This window comes from Myodes glareolus, chromosome X (genome assembly GCF_982192425.1).
Source record: "Myodes glareolus chromosome X, mMyoGla1.1, whole genome shotgun sequence".
In the NCBI taxonomy this organism is placed as follows: domain Eukaryota; kingdom Metazoa; phylum Chordata; class Mammalia; order Rodentia; family Cricetidae; genus Myodes; species Myodes glareolus.
In genome coordinates this window covers 144575059-144593180 of record NC_142053.1, presented here as the reverse complement: position 1 = coordinate 144593180, position 18122 = coordinate 144575059, and the positions used below count along the sequence as shown (strand labels likewise).

Sequence of the window (18122 nt, the reverse complement as noted above, 5' to 3'; positions counted from 1 at the left end):
GTACGAGCATGTACTACCACATGCAGATCTGTAATAGAATTTTTTATCTAAGCACTATATGTGTTTTCTAAACATCAGTTTGCTGAATCCTTCAAATGAACCCCATAAGTTATTGTTCTTGTCATCCTCCTCATTTTTCAGATTTGGAAAAACAGGCAGAAAACAATTCAGTGACTCTTTAAAGGAAGCGCAACCAGTAAGTGGTAAATAAGATATTTAAACCAAAGAGAATCTATGTTCTTGATTACTATACCATTGTTCCACACTCCAAAGTGATCTTGTATCTCCAGATTATAGCTATTAAGTTATGGAGGAAAAGAATGAATGGGAGTACTATCAGGCACTAGAAAACATGAAGAAAACCAAAGCATGTGACAGGCAATAGATCTTGCATTATTTATAGATGCTTTTTTATTAAATGCACAAAAGAAAAAATGGGATCTCTGTTCTTATGAAATCTGAGTCACCACTCAGTATTGCTTGAGTCAGTTTTCAGATGCACATCACATCCCTTGAGCCATTCAGACGTATCATGACCAGCACAGTGTCGGCTCCAAGAATCCCTAGGAAACAAAAAGAGGAAGGGAAAAATGAAGTGGACAAGTTGATGAAGCAGTAGCATCATTATTTGTGGCTGTCCAAAATCCAGACCATTCCCATGAACTTACCAGGCTTTCATACTCTTATGTAAGGTTACAACCCGCTTGGCACACATGATGTCATCCAGAATATGGCGGTTGAGGAGGTCTGATTGAAGGAGGGAAGAATAGGATGACCTGGTGCACTAGGGACATAGTAAAGTGTTTGAGGGCCCTAAGGTTTCTGAATTTCTTAGGGCCTAAATAACCTTATCTATGATGTTAGCAAATTGTAGATGACTTTCATTTTTGCTAGGTAGTCATAAACTGCTTCACCTGCCATGTTGACTGGTGTTATACAATCTTAACTCATGTTGAATGATCCTGTTTGACTTTGACTATCATGTTGACTGGTTATGAATAACTCCAACCACCACAATGAGGCACCTTTATTTCATAAGGACCAAAGTTTCCTGTTCCCCAAATATCAAGAAAATTTCAGCTTGCATTTTAAATGAGGTTAGAGAGGTAATGGGTATTTGCATTATTTCTGATGTAAACAGTCTCTTAGTATGGACTGGTTAAAGATTCGGGAAGCATCCTCTATCCCAGATGATTTCTTCATTTTCTATTATTTTTCTGCCTCAACAAAACATTAAGATTTAAAAGGCATTCCTGCCAAATGTGGCAGTACATGCTTTTCATCCTAGCATTCAGGAGGCAGAGGCAGGAGAATCTCTGAGCTTGAGGCCAGCCTAGAGACAGAATCTATCTCAAAACAAACAAACAAAACCAAGAACAAAAGACATTGCTTTCTGTGTATGACATGGGGCCAGATAGGGCTTCTCTGTACCCCCAGGGATGTCTTACCATTACAATTCATGTGGCAGAGGTTCTGGGTGGGTGTGACACCATTGTTACACCACCAGGCGGAGTTCAGCTGGAAAATGCCATATTCACTGCTACCATCTGGATTGTGGTTCACAAAGGAGGTGTCAAAGCCACTTTCATAGTGTGCCACACACATCCCTGGGATAGAGGGAGCATAGTTAGGGAGTGGGCATACACATAAGAATAAGAAAGGCTAAGAGAAGAGGAGAGAATACAAATATATTTGTCATCTTAGTCGTGAAGCTGGTGGTCTTAGATTGGTTGTGGATTATTGATTCTGGTGACTATCAATGATGCTTTGGTTGTAGATTGTTGATTCTGGTGACCTATCATTGATGCTGGTGGTGAATGGTGATAGTTGTGATGTTATTGATGGTAATGATGGTGTTAATGGTAGATACAAAGATTGTAAAGACAATGATGATGACAACTTTACAATTAAACTACTCATCATAACCAGGTGGTGACTGAAAAGATTGTGTCTGCCCAAAAATGATGAAAAATTACAAAGGGGGCATGGGTCTGAGGAAAGTGGGCAAATTGGAGTATGGATAAGACTTGGGGCAATGGAAATCTTACAGTCTCCAATAGTGTAGCCTCTGAAGCCATTGAGTCCAGCCTTCAGCAGCTTCCTTGCTAGCTCACAGCGTTCATAAATCTTGGCATCCACAGTAGCAACCATCAGTGTGGCCAAGATCACTATCATAGTACCCCAGGTCTGCATGACACCCAAAAGCCCTTCTATCTGATTCCTTGCCTCAGACTCATCCTGTGATCATCAAAAATTGGAACATTCCAGAACTCTAAGCTCTATGAGCACTAGTCTGAACTATAGATTCTGGAACACAGAAGCTAGAGGGTTGGGAGCTGACTATACCACTTTCCTTAATGCCAAATCTTTCAGATACCAAGAGACATAAGAGAAAAATCAAACATTAACATATATGCAAAAATAAAAGGATATAAAGACAGGGAGAAACTCAAAATGTCAGAAAGATACAGGGAGAGAAGGCTTAGGTATATACAAAAGATGTGCAGAACTTGGGTACTTGTCCTCAGAGCAGGCCCACATTTCTCTACATTTTTTAATACTGCCCTACCTTGCTAATCCTACTTTGATGTATGGCTACCTCATTTTCTACTCACTCTGCTACTTGGTTCCCCTATTACCTCCTCTGCTGAGTGGTTAGTTCTGTCTTCTACACTGTGTTTTCTGTCACTCCTGGTTCCTTATGCTCTGCAGAACATGACCATCATGCCCTCCCTTTACCCCTCATTACCTTTATTTACTCCATAGTCTCAGTCTGTTTGTACTGCTATAGCAGGATACCCACGACTATGTAATTCATTAAGAACATAAATACATTTCTTCATAGTCCTGGGGGCCAGTAAGGCCAAGATTCCAATGATGACATTTGATGAGTGCTTTCTTGCCTTATTCTCACATGGTGGAAGGCAAAAGGACAAGAGAGAGAATCCATTTCTGCAAAGTCTTTTGATAGATATCTTAGGTTTACTAGTGTTGTGATGAAGCACTATGACAAATAAAACTTGGGGAGGAAAGGGTTTATTTTTATCACAGTTCCATTTAATAGTTCATCATCAAAAATAGGACAGGAACTCAAACATGGTAGAATACTGGAGGCAGAAGATGATACAAAGGGCATGGAGGGGCACTGCTTATTGACTTGCTTCCATGGCTTGTTCAGCCTGCTTTTTTTATAGAATCCAGGGCCACCAACCCAGTGATGGCACCACACACTATGGGTTGGGCCCTTCCCCATCAATCACTAATTAAGAAAACTCCTTACAGGCTTACAGGATTCATGTAAGTCCAATCCTATGAAGGCAATTTCTTAATTGATGTTTCCTCCTCTTAGATGACTTTGACTTGTGTCAATTTGGCATTAAACTATCCAGCACACTACCCACATTAATTTATTCATGAAGGTAAATCCGTCATGGCCTAAACACCTCTCCAAATTTCCCATCATCCAAGGCATTGAGGATTTTATTTCTGTGTTGGCAGAGACCACTCATTTGTTCCCTAGCCACTCCGACCTGAAATAAACACACAGAAACTATATTAGTTGCAATATGTTTAGCCAATAGCTTAAGCATCTTTTTAGCTAGCATTTATATCTAAATTAACCCGTTTCTATTAACCTGTGATTGCCACGTGGCTGTGGCTTACCAGGCAAAGTTCCAGCATTTGTCTCCTCCATCAGCTACATGGCTTCCCATTGATTCTGTCTCCTTTTCCCAACATTCAGTTGAGTTTTCCCACCTAGATCTATTCTGCTAAGCCACTGACTGACACAGCTTTATTCATCAACCAATAAAAGCAACACATATACTAAAGGAATTCCCATACCATTTCTCCTTTTCTATCCAAATGAAAAGGAAGGTTTTAACTTTAACATAGTAAAACTACATATAACAAAACAGGTATCAAGCAAGAATTACAGTTACAATATTTCTATTTCCTTTATTTTTTATCATAACTAAGGAAAACTATAACTATCTATTCTTCAATTCTATCAAAGACTCCAGAAAGATATAATACTACCTAAGTAAACAGGAAATGCATTGTAAGCAACTTACAAAATTCTAGAATTGACAGAGACATCTCAACGTCTGGTCAGTCACCCAAAGTTCCTCTGTATCGTTAGCCAATCTTAAGCCAATAGGCTCATAGTATCCAGCAGACTTTTCTGCAAAGCAGGAAATTTGAAGATCTGTTTTGCCTAGTAATGGTAAAATTAATCAGTTGCTTTTTACTGAGTCATGAAAATTTTCTGGCAGTTCTTTCATGAAGCAGGAACCACAAAGGACCGTCTCACATTTAGGCAAGTTCAGCAGTCATTTTTCTATGGGTTCTGCATGTCCAGTTCATGCAGCATAACATCAAGCAGTCCAGGCAAGAACATTTTCTTGCCCAAATGACTAACAAACTTCATAAGGAGGCTCTTCCATGCCCATCATCCTCTTGAAGTAGATTGGTGCTGCCAGGAGCAGATGTGTCTCATTGTCATGAAAAGTCTTAAGTTCCTAAAACATTTTAAATGCCATATTAAGTAGGTCTTTGAAAGGCTTGAAGATTATCTATATAACTGAAATATATCTCTATATCTCTAGAACACCTAACATGACTACAAGCTTGACTATTATAGATGGTTATCTATTAACCTCTATTTCTTAACTATACATTACATTTTTAAATGAATTGCACAAACACAATACCATAATCAAGAGCAGAAGTATATATATAAAACAAAACTGACCTTAAATTTGTATCAATAAACCAAGATCCATACCAATACAAATCTCTATAGCATATTCCCCTTTAATGTAAACAAACATTTATAGACAATATTTGGGAATTTGGATGGAATTCTCTCCAAACTGCTTCCTGTTTTTTGTTGGGCAAAGTATTTTCTATTTGGGAGCTTTCACGAACACCTTTTGGGTGGTCTTGATCCATAAAACCACATTAGTCTGGAAGGAATACACAGATTGTCATCCTCTGTAGAAACAAAAGCAGAACCTCTTTTCCAAAGCAATATATTCTTAGACCCAAATTTAGAAGTCAAGATACCTTTAAAATATATATTTTGGTTTGGCTTAACAGTTCCCAGAATCAAACGTCTCCCTGCATTGAAAAAATTCAAATATAACACAATAGTTTACATAATCCAAACTCTCTGTGTATATTCCATTATTACATGACTTATTTTTCTTATTCTATTACTTTCCCTACAAATTTAATATTTATTTTATTATCTTTAGTCTTTTAACCTGTGACTGTCTATACTCTTTTATATTGTAACTGTCTACACACTTTTTTCTCTCTCTCAAGCCTATGTACATTTATTCAACACTGTGACTCATTTAGAGGTCTTTTCCATTTGGATTTTTCTTTATTGTATGCATATCTGTAATTATTTTTTGACTAGGAGCGCTTTTTTCTTTTAAATGCTAAGTAAGCTTGAGTAGGACCAACTCTGCAGTCCTGCCTGCTTGCTTTGCCCAGTCCAACATGGCTGAGGCATACTCACTGCCTCTGAGACTGCTGGGTGGGAGCTGTTCTCACCACCTCCATTCCAGGTAGCACTGTGTGGCATATAAACCTCTTTTAGTGAGCCAAAGCTAAATCTGTCATTCAGCACACTGCACATCCTGGAAATATCTCTGTGTATGGCAGTGGGAATTCACAGTCCTGTCACCTGCCCAGGTGGGTGGGGGGGTGCTGAACCATGGGTATGGTCTCAGCTACTTTCCTCATAACCTGGAGTGGGCATAAAAGCACCCAGACCCACAAACCCTATTTAAGTGCTCCATAGCCAGACCTCTCAAAAGAGTCAGAGCCGTTTGTTCTGGCGAACCAGGAAGCCACTGCATGTTTTTTGTTGCTAATGCTGAATCAGGAAGACCTCTCTAAACAGAGCTGCATCAGAGCCCATTCAAAAAAAATGCTGGTTACCAAGAAGCCATGCTTAGCTCTGTCATTTTGTGTTTAGAATTGTTATCCAAGCTTTCTCAGGTTTTACATGGATATAGTCCACCACATTGGCTCCTATCTGTTGGTGGAGGTCACTCGTTTGTTCCCCAGTTGTCAGACCTGAAATAAACACACAGAAACTATATTATTTTCAATCATATTTGACCAATAGCTTAAGTGTCTTTCTAGCTTGCTCTTATATTTTAAATTAACCCATGTCTATTAATGTGTGTATTGCCAGAATAGGCTGTGGCTTACCAGACAAAGTTTCAGTGTCTGTCTCCTCCAGCAGCTACATGGTTTCCCATTGACTCCACCTTCTTTCTCCCAGCAGTTTAGTTTTCCCACCTAGCTTCTATTCTGCTAAACCCCTGGCAAAAACAGCTTTAATCAATAAAAGCATCACATATACAGAAGGACTTCCCACACGATTTCAGGCACGCAGAATTTTTTTCAACATTTTATTTATAGGTATGTGAGGGAGATGGAGAGGGAGGGAGGAAGAGAAAGAAATAAAATATAAATACAAATCATTTTATGATGTCAGAATCTCCACAATCCACTCCACTCCCAAAAGCACACCTCTGAACACTGCTACATTGAGGACCAATCTTTTCAACAAGCTTTGTGGGGCTCTTAAAATATAAACCAAACAGTCATTCCATCGCTCTGCCACACATCCTCCTGCATTCCCTTCATTCCACTGCTCACTCATCTCCATTCTATCACTTTTTGTTTCTCTTTGTGCTCCTTCACTCCAAATTTGGACTGTACTCATCACTATTAAACACCTCTACCGTTTGCCTTCATTCACATTTTTAAGAAAGAAAATGCTAATGTACTCAGATCCCTTCCAGAATTTCTGTATAATAATAAATAAATAAAGAGTATTATAGAGTGGAAGTTATAGATATCCAACTTTGGGAACTTGTGACCTTAACAAGTACTGATCTCTGGAACACAATATCTTTATCTAACAGATGAAAGCAATGGGACTATGGTAATGACTATTTGAAGCAGTTCAGTTTATTCATCACACAGTATATGGCACACAGGACACATTTATATCTCTTCCTGTGCCTGTTGCCAGAACCTTTCACTGACTTTCCTTTTCCTTTAAGATAAGTTCTTCTCAAAACCAGACTGCAATTCATTTCTTAATTGCAATTTTTCCTTTTCATTAGAAAGTTCTATATGAGTAGCAGCTTATAGGCTGTAGCTATGCAGGGATCATAAGTCTACTCACTTTTCTGAATTATTCAGAAAACTGTAACTTTTCCCTTTCCTCTGCCTCTTCTCCAAGCATGTGTTTCTGAACACTTTGGTCTCTTCCCACCCTCAGCTTTTTGGGCTTCCTTATTTTTTTCTCCAAGGCCTCCCTTCCCACCTTCCTACAGTATGACTGCTAGTCTGCCACATTATTGACCTCCAAGCAAGCTTCAAACAGCCTTTTCTGGAAAAAGGTGTTTGTGTGTTTGATTTTCTTTAAATAATGATCAAAAATTCACTTAGCACCTCCATGTAGCAGATATTGTTCTACGTTCTCTACAATTACCTACTTATTTGACACCACCACATTAATGAAGCAGATGTTGGTATTCCTATTTTATAGATGAGGAAACAGCACAGAGAAATTAAGAGCTGTACCATATGTTAAACAGCTAGCTGGAGTGCTTTTTGCTCTACCCAGATAGAAATCTTGGATAGGATGAAAAGACCATTAGAACCAGTGCTAATTAAATGATGTGAATGAATGAAGATATGTCAGGCTGGTCCCAGAGTGAAGTGGATGTTACTGTGCTAGGAAAGGACCTAAGCACATTTATATGCATATGGAATATTATATACATATAGATATGATAAAAACCCATCTATTACAACTATTCCATACTGTTATAAGTGTCCTTTTATACTTAGACCTACTAATAAAAGTTAAAACTAATAATGTACAAAAAACATAGGGAAATTTTGAGTGGGTGAAAAGAATCTCTTCAAACACTATTCTTTGGAAGATTTTCTTTACCTCATTGTTTAGCAGGAATAGATAGATGGCAGTGGCAGCAGGTGGTACCCTTTAGTGGCGTAGTCTTTGTGCAGGCTTCTGGTATATGAACCCTTAGCTCTACAAGTATTTGCACTAATCACAGCCATTTGCTTTACATAATCATAGTCTTGCCTCTTAGCACCAATCATAGCTATTGCGGCTTGTGTTTGAACCAATTGCAGCCTTGCCTCTTTAACACCACTCATAGCAAACCCTCTGCTAGGCAAATTGGGGAAATGTTCCACTTCAAGTTGTAGGGTGTTTTTGAGTTCTCCAAGTTTTGTGATAGCAAAAGCTATAGAAAAAAACATCTCAAGCAAGCCTGTTTGAAGTTGTGCCACCACTTGCTGCAACCACCAGCTGACTTGCCACCAAACACAGAGGTAAAGTAAATATTTTCAAAGACCAGTGATTGAAAATCTTCAAGCCTGTCCATTATTTCTGTCTGGTAAAGGGCTCCCAGACAGCTCATGGGTAATACTAAGATGTGATGGTTTCCTTTGAACTGTCCAGCACCATTTTAAAAGAATAGTTTATTGAGTACACTGCAAGGGAGCAGTGAAGTGGGCAGTAAGTAACTGCTTGCAGCTTTATATGAATTTTAAGCTCAATATACAATATTAGATTTCTTCATCTCTCTTAAGTTCCCCATGATGTCCAGAATAAAATATGAAAGCCCTGTCCCTGACTGCGAAAGTTCTACACCATGTAGTCAATGCCCATACCTCCTCCCCATTCCCAATAACAGACTGCTTTCTCTGAAGAGGCAGAGGCATTGTCAGCCACCACTTAATACACTATCATACTCTACTCAGTGTGTGTTTGTGGCCCCATGTAGCTGTTAATTTTTGAGCTTGTTGTCTACAGACTCCTATGGTTCTTTGTATGCTAGAATGCAAACTCACTAGATGCAAACTTCTAGATGGAGCCAGGGGTTTTTCCCTAAACTCTAGTGTGTAAAGCATTCTGCCCACATTGTCTTCCTTATAATTACATCTGCCACCCCGTGGCTGCTCTCTGAATTCACCACACGAAATTCCCCCTTTTCTTAATTGGACACTCCCTTTCTCCACCCTGTCACAAAAAGAAATGGTGCCTGGAGTCTTAGAAATGCTAATCTCTGCATAATAAACACGAGCTCTGCCACATCGCCCAGGGAGGGTAGAAGAGACAAACAGAGAAAGATTATGGTTTTTTTTTTCCCTTCAGTTACGTCACCGACACTGTCCGCTACGCTCTGCGCCTGCGTTGGGGGCTGGGCGCCTTTGAGGCGCCATGTTGACTATTGGCGGATGTTGTCTCAAAGGCATTACTGAGCATGCCTGTAACAAGCCGCGGTTCCTGTTTAGGCTACTGGGACGGCTAATAGGTCCAAGGCGGAAGTGTTTCTCTGGACTGTTCTCCTAAAGATCTTCTCAACATCCCGCAGAAAATCTGGTTGAGTAAGGTCGAGGGTCTAGCACCTGGGGTCGCGAGCTGAATGGTGGGGAGTTCTAAAGGATGAATGAGGGGAGGTTCGTGAGTGTCATTGATGTGAGCGACTGGGATGAGGAATGATGGGGTCTTGAAAGAACAGTGAATCAGGGTCTATGGACTTAATAGGGGACAAAGTTATTAAGCTAGTTAGAATTAGGTAAATCTTATTAAACTTTGGCTTTTACACATTTTGCAGCACAGCGATATCCGTTCTTTAGACGCGCCCCCACATCTCCGTCCGCCAGGGTGGGAATTGCAGGGAAGGATGCTGCATCAGCATCTAAAGATTTCTTTGTAGTCTGAGCTAGACAGCCCCAGTGAGGTGAGGGAGAAGAATAAAAGCATCTATAAAACCTTAGCAGGCTTTGACTAGTTTGAGGTATGAGAGGGATAGACAGGGACTAAAGTTTGTGAATTGAGGTACCATTTGGATAATAGGTAGTTTTTGGATAATAGGTAGTTTTTAGCGTCTAATAAAGTAACATTTGAGTTATAAATTAATTGGAAAGTAGAGGGGGCTGTGTCTTACTTAATAGTTAACATTCTTGTACATTTAAGATGTATTCCCGCGATTTTATAAACTTTTTTCATTTAGAAAATTAATTCATCTTAAAATATTTTCTATAAAATTTTCTAAACTTTAACTTGAACTTTGTATACCACAAAACATGTAGATAATAAGCGTACAGTTCCACACATTATTTTAGCACCTGTGTAGCATTTCATCCTGAATTTCTACCTATTATGATATTGTAAGTTATATAGATAGCATTTCTTATGTTTGGCATTAATAAATTCAGTTCTATGTATCTCTGTGGTATAGTACTGACTTAGCATGCACAAGGACCTAGTACTAGGTTCTATCCTCAGTACTACAAGGAAACAAACACACACATATGCCTTTTTGCTCATGTGACATAATGAAACTATACAGGTTATTATTAGAACTTATAATTACTGGACATGGTGATGCACCCCTTTAATTCTAGCATTTGAGATGCAGAGGCAGGCAGATCTCTAAGTTCAAGACCAGTGCCAGGGCTATGTAAAGAGACCCTATCATTTGAAAAACAACTTATAATTGCTCATACTCTTCCAGAGAGTGACCTTCTCATGTGAGGTGATTTCTGGTAGATGATTGTAAGTGCTATAATTCTCATTGTCTACTCTTATATTCTACTCTACCCATTCCAGCTCAACTTTCATATATCTGGTTTCCCAAGAAAAGCAGAAAATGGCCAAATTCCAGGTAAGTTTGTTGTTTATCTGTTCCTATATTTTTCATAGGCGTGATTAGTTATATATGAACCAATACCACAAACTGGGAAACTATAAATTATTGGGATCAGAGAAAATGAAAAATAGCCAATTAAGGACAAGTTAGATTGTTGATGCATTGAGTATTTAAAGGTAACAGATATAGATGCTTCTTAACTTATAATGGTTTTATGTCCTGGAGTTATGTCAACTCATAATTGAAAATTTATTTAATACTCTTATCCCACTAAACATCATGGCAACATGGAATAGTGGTATGTATAGGTTGTTTCCTAGTGATCACATTGCTTACTGGGAGCTGTTGCTCAATGCTGCTGCCTCACAACTCATGAGAGAGTAGAGTATTGCTTATCTTTAACTACAAATACAGTTTCTGTTTAATGCATACTATTTTTCACCATTGTAAAGTTTTTTAAAAACTTATTTATTTTGTTAAGATTAACTGTGAGTTTCCAGTCTACCTTTGAGCTTCCTGATGCTATATGGAATTGTAACCAGTACCTTTGTTGTTTTATTCACTGGGATAGAGCATACCAAGGCCTCAACCAAAGCTTTTTGGAATTGTATTTTGGGGCATTTCTTTGCAGTATTTTCATGTGGAATTGTCTTCAATAATAGACTGGTAATAAATGTGTCCCTGGTTTCCTGCAATTATTTCCCACGACATTCCCTAGAGAGAATAAAGACAGAATAGTTTAGAAGTGAAATCTCTTAGGAGAGTTGCTTCTCTTTCAAATGATTTTCCTGAAATAACTTCCTTAGTGGGATTTTCAATTCTCTTGTATCCAGAAAACAAATTCCTCAAGATATTTACAACCTACCATCTTTTATTTTCAGTGTTCAGTTCCTTTTTTTAATTACAGTGAAATTTTACTCCTGTACAAGTTCATAAATGCTAACAAATGTAGATTGGTATAGCTAACTGATCAGTGAGATGGAGGGTAATTTTATCTGCCCCAAAAGCTATCTGATGCTGTTCTCTTACAGTTATATCATCTCCTATCTGGTAAACTCAGGAAACTGTAGATCTATTCTGTGCCATTTTGTTTTCTCAAGTGTGTCATATAAAGTGGGGACATGTATTTATAATCTTATTTTGAAATTACATATTTGCTTTTAAGATGATTGATTTACATACAGTTTGAAGAATATGAACAAGGATAATGCAGAGAGGGCCTCTATACCCCATCATTACATCTTTTGGAACTATAGTACAATATCACAGACAGGATATTGACATTGACATGATCAGGCCCAAAATATTGCATCTCCTTAAGACTCCTTCAAGGCCACATTCACTACTCCCTAATGCCAACCCAAGGCCTGGACTGTTTGAAACTCCTATCTGATCTCTATTTCAGGGCTTTCATTATTTCATGAATATGATGTAAATGAGATCATCTGTTAACAAAAACTCAGGATATACAAAGTCCTGACTGACCTCTCACTCCAAATCAGTTATCTTCTGGACAGGATGACATATAACCGTGATCATAGCATTTAGAAGGCTGAGACAAGAGGGTCATGAGTTCTGGGCTCCTCTGAGCTACATAGCAGGATTTTGTTCCAAAATACAAATACTGAGGATGTAGCCCTATTGTAGAATACCTATCTATAATGACCAAGACCCTGGGCTCAATTCTCAACACTACAAAAAATTATTGGTGGTTATCTATCTCTGTTCTGAATTTTTAAAAAGAATATTGAGCATAGTTGTATATTTTTACTGGATACTGTTCTGGCTAGTGTGTTTTTTTTTTAACTTGATACAAGCTAGAGTCATCTAAGAAGAAGAAGGCTTAATTGAGGAAATGTCTCCATCTGATTGGCCTTATGGGGCATTTTCTTGATTAATGACTGATGTGTGAAATTCCAGCCCACAAGGGATGGTGCCACTCCTAGGTAGATGGTCCTGGGATATATGAGAAAGCAAGGTGTTAGGAAACAGATACAAAATGATGCTACTTACATATTGTGAAATGCTCGCATCAAACCTAGCACATCTATCACCTCAAATATTTTTCATTTAATTCTGTCTAACAGAACATAGTCTATAATTTGACCAATATCTCCCAATCCCCCCCAACCTCTAGTATTTACCATTCTACTTTCTGCTAGTATTCAGTTCAATTATTTTAGATTCTACATGTAAGTGATAATATATAGTCTTTTTCTGTCCATTTGTTTTATTTCATTTAGCATAGCACCCTCCAGGTTCATCCACATTGTAATAATGACACAATTTCCTGACTTTTTATGAGACAGGGTCTTGCTGTGTAACCTTGGCTAATCTGTAATTCCATATGTAGACCAGGGTATCCTCAAACTCACAGAAAACTGTCTGCCTTTGCCAAAGTGTTGTTGTAGTGATGGAGCTGTGGGGCAGGCCTGCTTTTCACCTCACCTGGCTCCCGCACGGCTAGCTTAGTCCCAGAAATAACAACACACAAATTGTATTCATTTAAGCACTGCCTGGCCCATTATCTCTAGAGAGTTAGTTACTGACTAACTCTCACATTTTGATATTAACCCATTTCTAATAATCTGTATAGCACCACGAGGTGTGGCTTACCGGGAAAGATTCAGCATGTCTGACCTGGTGGCTGGCTCCATGGCGTCTGCCTCACAGCCCTCTTCCCAGCATTCTGTTCTGTTTACTCCGCCTACCTAATTTTCTGTCCTATCAAAGGGCCAAGGCAGTCTCTTTATTGACCAATGAAAATAACACAATAGACAGATAACCCTCCTCCATCATTTCCCCTTTTTCTGTTTAAACAAAAAAGAAAGGCTTTCATTTTAACATAGTAAAATTACACATAACAAAAAAGTTATCAAGCAAGAATTACAGTCACAATATTTATAACTATATCTTTATCATAATAATGGAAAACGATAACTACGACTATCCATTCTTTAACTCCATCAAAGACTCCAGAAGGATATAATATTACATAAGTAAACAAGAAGTAAGCAACTTCCAAAACTCTAGAAATGACAGAGACATCTCACTGCCTGGACAGTCACCCAAAGTTCCTCTGTATCGTTGGGGCACCCATCTTCAGCCTTCAGGCCCATAATATCCAGAGACATTTCCATGAAGCAGGAAATTTCAAAGGCAATTCAGTCACTATCTGCTGTGTCCTGCAGAATGTCTCGCAAACTCTTTCATGAATCAGGAACCCCGAAAGATCATCTCACCTTTAGGCAAGTTCAGCAGTCCTCTCTCTGCGAATTCTCTGTGTCCAGTTTATACAACAGTCCAGGCAAGAGCAGTTTCTTGCCCAAATAGCTAACCAACTCCATAAGGAGCCTCTTCGATGCCCATCTTCCTCTTGAAGTAGATTGGTGCTGCCAGGAGCAGACGTGTCTCATTGTCATGAAACGTCCTAAGTTATTAAAACATTAAATGCCATGTTCTGTAGTCTTTGAAAGATATGAATGTCTATCTGAAATATATCTATGTACTTCTAGAAAATCAGACTAACATTACTACAAGCTTGACTATTATCGATATTATCCATTAACAACCTATATTTTTAATTATACATTGCATTTTTAAATAAACTACACAATCACAATACCTTAATCAAGACCAGAAATATACACATAACAAAATTGTCCTTAAAATCCACACCAATGCAAATTATTCATATCTATATCCTATCCCCCTTTAAAGGTAAAAGAACATTTATAAGCAATATTTGGGAATATGGACGTAGTTATTTTTCTCCAAACTTCTTCCTGCTGTATAGGGGCGCACTTAATCAGGTCTTTCATGGTAAAACCTGTCTGCCAGGTTCATCTCAGTCAGCAGTTGAGTGAAGAAATTTTTTGAGGGTGTTCACAGAAACCTTTCAGGAGGGCGTGGTCTATCATACCATATTGGGATAGAAACAATCCACAGGGTCTCATTCTCTGTGAAAACAAAAGAAGAACCTCCTTTCCAAAGTATCATATTCTTAGACCCAAATTCTGAAGTCAAGGTATTTTCAAAATATCTATCTTGGATTAATTCTGTAGCATTTATAAGCAAATGTCTTTTGGCAACTGTTGCTCCTTCCTCAGCATTTAAACAATTAAAAGAGAGCATAATAGCATACAGTATCAAGATTCTCTGTGTATTTTCCATCTTTATGATGACTTTATTTTAACCTCTATTTCTTTTATTTTTACTTTTACTTTTTGAGACTGGTTCTCTGTATACCTTTGTCCTGGAATAACTCTGTAGACCAGGCTGTCCTTGAACTCAGAGATCCCACTGTCTCAGCCTCCCCAGCACTGGGATTAAAGGTGTGTGCTACCACACCTTGAACTCACAGAGATCTGTCTGTCCCTGCCTTCCAGGCATTGGGATTAAAGGTGTGCACTACCACACCTTGAAGTCATAGAGGTCAATCTACCTCTGTCCCTTGAAGTCACAAAAGTCATTATATCTTTGCCTCCCAGGCATTGGGATTAAAGGTGTGTGCCACCACACCCAACTATTTTTTTCTTTTTTTTTTACATTAAGAACTTTAACTTTTAGCCTGTATACATTTTTAACACATTGTAAGCCATTTAGAGGTTTTCTTTAACTTTGAATCTTTCTTTTACTATATATCTCTCTTTTTCTGACTACCAGGAGTCTTTAAGGAGAGGATGAAAGACGTGGCTTTGACGGCTAAATCCTCGTGGCTGAGGTACCAGCCAGAGCTGTGTTCATTGCCACAACTCTATGGCGTTTCAAGGTCCTTGCCAGCAAACTGCAGCATTCTGCTCACAGACCACACTCAGTCTGAAAGAGTCAGAGTTTGCCCTGGCAGGACAGCCCAGAAAGCCAGCCCTTTAAAACAGCATAGCTTTTTTCCTGCTACGACTGATAACCGAAAAGCATGCGTTCAGCTTTTCATCAATACTATTTAAGTATTTTGTGGCAGGACCTTTTAAAAGAGCTGCAGGGTTTTGCAGCTAAAGCTGAGTCAGGAAGCCTCTCTTAGATGAGAACATTTGCTTGCCTCTAGCAAGCAGAGCAGACATGAGAAATTGCTGCTACCATACCAAGAAAACATGCTTTACTCTATTCTTTTCCAAGCTTTGTCAGGCTTTTTGTGGATTTAGTTATCCACGTCTGGGCGCCATCTGTAGTGAGGGGCTGCGGGGCAGGCCTGCTTTTCGCCTCACCCGGCTCCCGCACAGCTAGCTTAGTCCCAGAAATAACAACACACAAATTGTATTCATTTAAGCACTGCCTGGCCCATTATCTCTAGAGAGTTAGTTACTGACTAACTCTCATATCTTGATATTAACCCATTTCTAATAATCTGTATAGCACCACGAGGTGTGGCTTACCGGGAAAGATTCAGCATGTCTGACCTGGTGGCTGGCTCCATGGCGTCTGCCTCACAGCCCTCTTCCCAGCATTCTGTTCTGTTTACTCCGCCTACCTAATTTTCTGTCCTATCAAAGGGCCAAGGCAGTCTCTTTATTGACCAATGAAAATAACACAATAGACAGATAACCCTCCTCCATCATGTTGTGATTAAAGGCATGTGCCCTATTTTGGTATTGTGACTAGTGCTGCCATAAACTTGGGAATGTAGATGTGTCCTAAACATAATTAAATATTTTGTCTACATATATAAGTCAAATTACTGGATTGCATGAAAATTCTATTTTCAGGGTTTATTTTTAGAAATCTTTACATTAATTTCTATAGTGGCTGTACTAAGTTCCATTCCTACTGACCATGAACAACAGTTGTCTTTTGTTTATATCCCAGGTAACCCTTGTAATATTTTTGATAGCAGCTATTCTGTTAATTCATGATTTTAATTTATATTTCTGTAAAGATGAGTGATATTGAGTATTTTTCACATTATCTGTTGACCATTTGTGTGTCTTTTTTTTGTCTTTTTTTAAGACAGTATCCCAGGCTATCATTTAACTGGCCTCCAAAGTGGTGGTTTAGAGGTGTGTGTCACCATGCTTGCCTGTATCTTTTATCATAGAAATATATGTACAGATTACTTACTCATTTTCAAGTGGAGTTGTTTGCTTGCTATTGGGTTGAGTTCCTAATATTTTTTGGTTATTAATACTTTATCAGAAATAATTGCTTTTAAATAATTTAAATATAATTTTAAATATTTTTTCCAATCCACAGGATTGCCTCTTCACTCAGTTAATTATTTCTTTCCTAATGCAGAAGTTTTTTCATTTAATCCTACATACCTATCATTATTGTTGTTGAACCTTAGAGGTTAAATCCCAAACCAATTATTTCCCAGACAGATGTTGTGTAGTTTTACACCTTTGTTTCTTAATTTTTAAAAATTAAGGTCTTAAAATGTAACCCAATATGGTAGTTTGAATGAAAATGGCCCCATAGGCTGCAAAAGAAAACAGAGAAACATCATCCTTCACAATAGCTGCAAATAACATAAAATATCTTGGTAACTCTAATCAAGCAAGTGGAGAACCTATATGACAACTTTAAATCTTTGTAGAAGTAAATTGAAGAAGATACCAGAAAATAGAAAGATCTCCTATGCTCTTGGGTATGTAGAATTAACATAGTAAAAATGGCAATCTTACCTAAAGCAATCTACAGATTCAATGCAATGCCCATCAAAATCCCAGGAAATTCTTTACAGACCTCAAAAGAATTGTACTCAACTTCATATGGAAAAAATCAAAAAACCCAGGATAGCCAAAACAATCCTGTACAATAATGGAACTTCTGGAAGCATCACCATCTCTGACTTCAAACTCTACTATAGAGCTACAGTACTGAAAACAGCCTGGTATTGATATATGAGCAGACAGGAGGACCAATGGAACCAAATCAAAGACCCAGATATCAATCCACACACCTACAAACACCTGTTTTTGACTAAGAAGCAAAAAATATCAAATGGAAAAAAGAAAACATATTTAACAAATGGTGCTGACGTAACTGGATATCAACATGTAGAAGAATGAAAATAGACCCATATCTATCACCATGCACAAAGCTCAAGTCCAAATGGATCAAAGACCTCAATGTAAAGCTAACCACATTGAACCTCTTAGAAGAGAAAGTGGGAAGTACACTTGAATGCATTGGAACAAGAGACCACTTTCTAAATATAACCCCAGCAGCACAGACACTGAGAGAAACAATTAATAAACGGGACCTCCTGAAACTGAAAAGCTTCTGTAAAGCAAAGGACATGGTCAAGACAAAGCAGCAGCCTACAGAATGGGAAAAGATCTTCACTAATCCCACATCTGACAGAGGACTGATCTCAAAAGGACAAATAATCCAGTAAAAAAAAATGGGGTAAAGACCTAAACAGAGAACTCTCAACAGATTAATCTAAAATGGCTGAAAGAC

At 38.4% G+C, this 18122-nt stretch overlaps 2 protein-coding genes across 2 annotated transcripts in view; one reads left to right on the top strand and one right to left on the bottom strand.

Moving 5' to 3' along the window:
• Window positions 1-384: 384 nt before the first annotated feature.
• Window positions 385-2262, bottom strand: Spaca5 (sperm acrosome associated 5). The gene is made up of 4 exons (XM_048461330.1): window positions 2049-2262; window positions 1449-1607; window positions 669-747; window positions 385-563 (listed from the first exon to the last, which is right to left on the bottom strand). Exons 1-4 carry the CDS (start codon window positions 2191-2193, stop codon window positions 464-466), a joined length of 483 nt encoding a protein of 160 aa, XP_048317287.1. The 5' UTR covers window positions 2194-2262; the 3' UTR covers window positions 385-463.
• A 7100-nt stretch (window positions 2263-9362) lies between these two features.
• The window catches only part of Znf182 (zinc finger protein 182), a 76069-nt gene continuing 67309 nt past the window's right edge, over window positions 9363-18122 (top strand). The window contains exons 1-2 of the mRNA XM_085685071.2: window positions 9363-9528; window positions 10685-10739. Of these exons, the coding sequence (XP_085541197.1) occupies window positions 9515-9528; window positions 10685-10739 (69 nt within the window). The 5' untranslated portion in view covers window positions 9363-9514. The remainder of the gene's footprint in view (window positions 9529-10684; window positions 10740-18122) is intronic.